We start from the raw sequence: 4,054 nt of genomic DNA on the forward strand, positions 1-4,054 counted from the left end.
TTGGGAGGCCCCTCCACAGAGAGTTTAGCATCACTTGCTGTTCCCAGGCAGTCACCCCAGCCAGCGCTTATTCTTTTGTTTTCACGTCAACACCATACTTCAGCTTAAAAAGTTTTTTTTTTTTTTAAGTGTCTTCAGTTACAGACTACAATGAGATGTCCTGCATGACATGCCAACTAGTTCTTCCCTTTCCCCTGCAGGAAACGGTTGCTACAAAATTGCCCCACTTGGGATAAACGAAGGTGTTGCTACCAGCCTTCAAAAATACAGTGATTACCTAAGTGGGGAAATTCACAAAGCATGAGAGTAGAAAACCTTTCCCTAGCAGGAAGGAGAAGAAAATTAATTAAACCAGATCAAAATTAATTAATCAAGAACCAAAAGTCTTAATTTGCAGGGTATGCTGTAACCTGCAAAGGAAGCCCTTTTGGGAAGTCTAGGCCCAAAGAACTAAATTGAATAGAAGGGCTTATTATTTTATCCAGATCTGTGTCTTGCACTGCCTACTAACAGGTCACTCGTTTCAGACTCCTGTGCACTCTGTATATTCGGCACTTGCTGCAGTGCCAGCCCCAAGTCCCTGAAGAGCTAGCTTGTTAGACTGGATGTAAGTAAGGAAATCAAATGCTTGCAAGTCATGGGAAATGAGTGGAAAGAAGGGCCAGGCTGTATGTGTGGGTGGGGAGGACAGAGGAAGAAATCATCTGGACAGTGAAACTCTAGCTCCACAGGAGGTGAGCAGAAATGGAGTTTGTGTACATGCAAGCCAAGCCCAGAAAGAAGCCCGGGCTGCAGCCAACAGAGGCCAAAGGAAATGCGAGGAATAAACACTCTGCAATAGGAAAGGATCCAGCCCTCATATTCAGTGGCTAGGAGGGAACCCTGCAAATCTGTGACCATAAGCATTCATATACATCCCCTAGAAAGGGTTGACCCCGTCACCCTCAGATGTCCACAGGTACCCTTGCTGCAAGCCCAAGAGCAGAAACTGTCTCATTAACTTTCTAAATTACCAGTGAGCCAAAATAGGTGCAGGCTTGCCTTTTTTCTTTTTTTTTTCGTTTGAGAGGAGAAAATACTAGAGAACAGATTCCTGAACATTCTCAGGAATACCCAGATACCCAGGGGGATTTCAACACTCAGATATAAGACAATGGTCTTGGGAAAAAATACTTACCATTGTGGGCTATTCCTCTGTAGGTCTCAGTTCCCTAAGTTTTGTTAAGGTTACACAGTAAGTCTCATGGAAAGAACAGAAACACCCGTGCAGTCCAATTTTCACCATATGAACTGATATCCGGTCTTTGCAGAACAGAGCTGTGACTGACTAACGGTGGAGTTTTTGGCCAAAAGCAAATGGACAAGGACTGAAAGAAGGAAGATGGTGAGAAGTCCCAAGAGAGGCATGCCATTGTCTTTCCTGGGCCAAAGAGCTTGTTGAGGTTAAGAGAAGTAGTTCTACTCATGAAAGGAAGGGAACGTGATTTGAATCATCAAGACAAAGTGATCCCATACAAACAGAGTTCCTGGAATCACCCAAGCAACACTCACATAAGCTCCATTCAGCAGAAAGACCTTGAAACACATGTTTATTTACTCCTTTTTAATCCCAGAATTTTTTTCCCCCCCAAGGGGGATTTTGGACCATGGGGTTACAAAACTGGCTAAGTACACATTGCAGTTAGCGTCCAAGTGCAAGAAGAAATCCAAACCAAGTCTCTAACCTAAGCACCATCCTGGAAGCCATATTTGCTCCTTTAACAGCTATGTTTATCCCCTAAGTTTTGTACTCAAAATGGCCAGAAAATGCATGGATAGCTTCTAGGACAGAGAGCAAGATAATGAGGCACAGTTGTACAAGTATGACCATCCTGTGAGTGAACATGGTGTAATGTCCTGAGTCATGAGCTTGGCTTGACTCAATTACTTCCCCATGCTGCCACCAGCACTCTCTCGCTTACATCTGATACTATAAAAAGGTCACAGAATCACAGAACAGCTGAGATTAGAAGTCACCCCAGGAGGACAGCTGGTTCACCCCACTTACTCAAGCAGGGTCACCTAGAGCTGGCTGCCCAGGTCATTGTTATGCTCCTAAGCAGCAGCAGTAGGGTAAATAGAAAGTGCCAAAGCACCATGTGCCTGTACTTGTTACCCAACACCTTTACCTCATATCACTTAACCAGGAATGCTAAACCCATCTTCTCCAAATTCTGTTTCAAGGCAAATTATCTGCACAGGTGGGAGATGAAGCAGCTTATTACACTGTCTTCCCCTTTCCCTCAGAAATAATATTTTCAGGCTGTGCCCGCATGTACCATTCCACCCAGGCCCCATCATACACAGCAACATCTGGTTTGCCACAGAGGTATGCCCCCAGAGCCACGTGGCAGGCAGTGACCCCAGAGCCACATGTGGCTACCACCGGCTTTAAGAGGTCCACCTTCTTCTCCTGGAACAGACTGCGGATCTGCTCAGGGGTCTTCTCTAAGCCAGACTCTGTGAGGAAATCCGTGAAGGGGATGTTCATCGACCCAGGGACATGACCAGGCTCGATTCCTGGAGGAAAAGCAATACAGATAGTAACTAACCTCTACTGTCTGGGTCAAATCCATTGCAAAACATGTTCTCTGTTTCACTGGGAAGAATATTTATTGTTTAGTGTATTTTGTTAAACCAAATACATTTTTGTTAAACTTTGCTTTACTAGATTACTAATTACTCAGGAAGGATGGCTCTAACCTTCAGGTTACCATATCGACACAATCCTGTCAAGTTCTTTTCTTCCTCCCAGTTCCCTCCACATCTTCCCTGCATCAAAGCAACCCATGCTGAAGCACCTCCACAGGCCCTTCTGAGGGGAAGAGTAGCACCACTAGATGAAGAGACCAATGAATATCTTTGAGGTATATGAAAGCTACGTTCTTCACCCCAGACCCTCATGAGGAAAAAAAAAAAACAAACACATGGCTTCCCCACTACAGAATTTTCAAAGAGCAGCACTTGCTATCAAAAGCAGAGGAGGCCAGGTGGATACGCTGCCTCAAGTCCCATCCCATAAAGGGCAACCATATTTCCCTTCATTACATCTACTGAAGTCAAACTGATGGGCACCTTAAATGAAGCCCCTTTTTATTATGCCAGTGTCTCAGGAGGCAAATTACCATCTCGGGGCTCTGGCTCTACTCCCCGGAACCGTCCTGCGGCGCGCGCATCCACTAGTTGAAAGCGGTGGGAATCCAAGTTATCTAAGACATCCTCATACGTTTTCACCAGGGACTTGTCCAAGGAGGCGTGGAACTCAGAGGGAGCTACCTGGCTTTTTCCAGAGCTCAGCGCATTCCCCTCTCGCTGCCAGTTCTTCAGGCCGCCATCCAGAAGGGAGACGGCTTCATGTCCAAAGACCCGGAACATCCACCACACCCGAGGTGCTGAGAAGAGGCCTTGGTCGCTGCCATCATACACCACAACATGGGAATCATTCCCCACACCCAGCTTCCCCACATACTCAGCAAAGTCATCAGCCTTGGGCAACATGTGATCATAAGGTGAAGTACGGTCACTGCATTGGTCAATATCGAAGAAAACTGCACCAGGGATATGGCGCTCCTCAAATTCCCGCTTTGGGTCACGCTTCATCTTCGGTAAATACCAGGATGCATCCACGATTCTCAAGGCCAGACCAGCTTGCTGGGACCTAATGGCTTCTGAAAGCCATTTTGCAGATACCAGAGCACGGTAGAGGAGTTGTTGCGACATTGCTCCTGAGTTCTAGCAGAAATTACTTGATTCCTGAGGCTTGCCTGAATCCACCTGACTGCAAAAGGAAGAAATCACAGATCAGAGACCAGCCTTACAAAAAGCGACTGGACAAAGATGCATTTTGGGACCAAAGACTTGTGTCTACACTGAAGTGCTGGCTAAGCCTACAGTGAGGGGTCTGAAATGCTCCAGCCCTGAAAATAGTTTCACAGAGCTCAGCCCAAACCCTGCCCCAAGCGGGACAGCCATGGCACAGTCCTGCCCTGCACCCAGGCCCCAGTACCCCACCCGG

The 4,054-nt window shown here is 46.6% G+C and overlaps 1 protein-coding gene across 1 annotated transcript; it reads right to left on the reverse strand.

Annotated features, from left to right (window-relative positions):
- Positions 1-2,188: 2,188 nt before the first annotated feature.
- MPST (mercaptopyruvate sulfurtransferase) lies at positions 2,189-3,821 on the reverse strand. The gene is made up of 2 exons (XM_010293328.1): positions 3,165-3,821; positions 2,189-2,559 (listed from the first exon to the last, which is right to left on the reverse strand). Exons 1-2 carry the CDS (start codon positions 3,757-3,759, stop codon positions 2,261-2,263), a joined length of 894 nt encoding a protein of 297 aa, XP_010291630.1. The 5' UTR covers positions 3,760-3,821; the 3' UTR covers positions 2,189-2,260.
- Between the last annotated feature and the right edge of the window lie 233 nt (positions 3,822-4,054).

This window comes from Phaethon lepturus, unplaced genomic scaffold, assembly GCF_000687285.1.
Source record: "Phaethon lepturus isolate BGI_N335 unplaced genomic scaffold, ASM68728v1 scaffold55538, whole genome shotgun sequence".
NCBI classification, from domain to species: Eukaryota; Metazoa; Chordata; class Aves; order Phaethontiformes; family Phaethontidae; genus Phaethon; species Phaethon lepturus.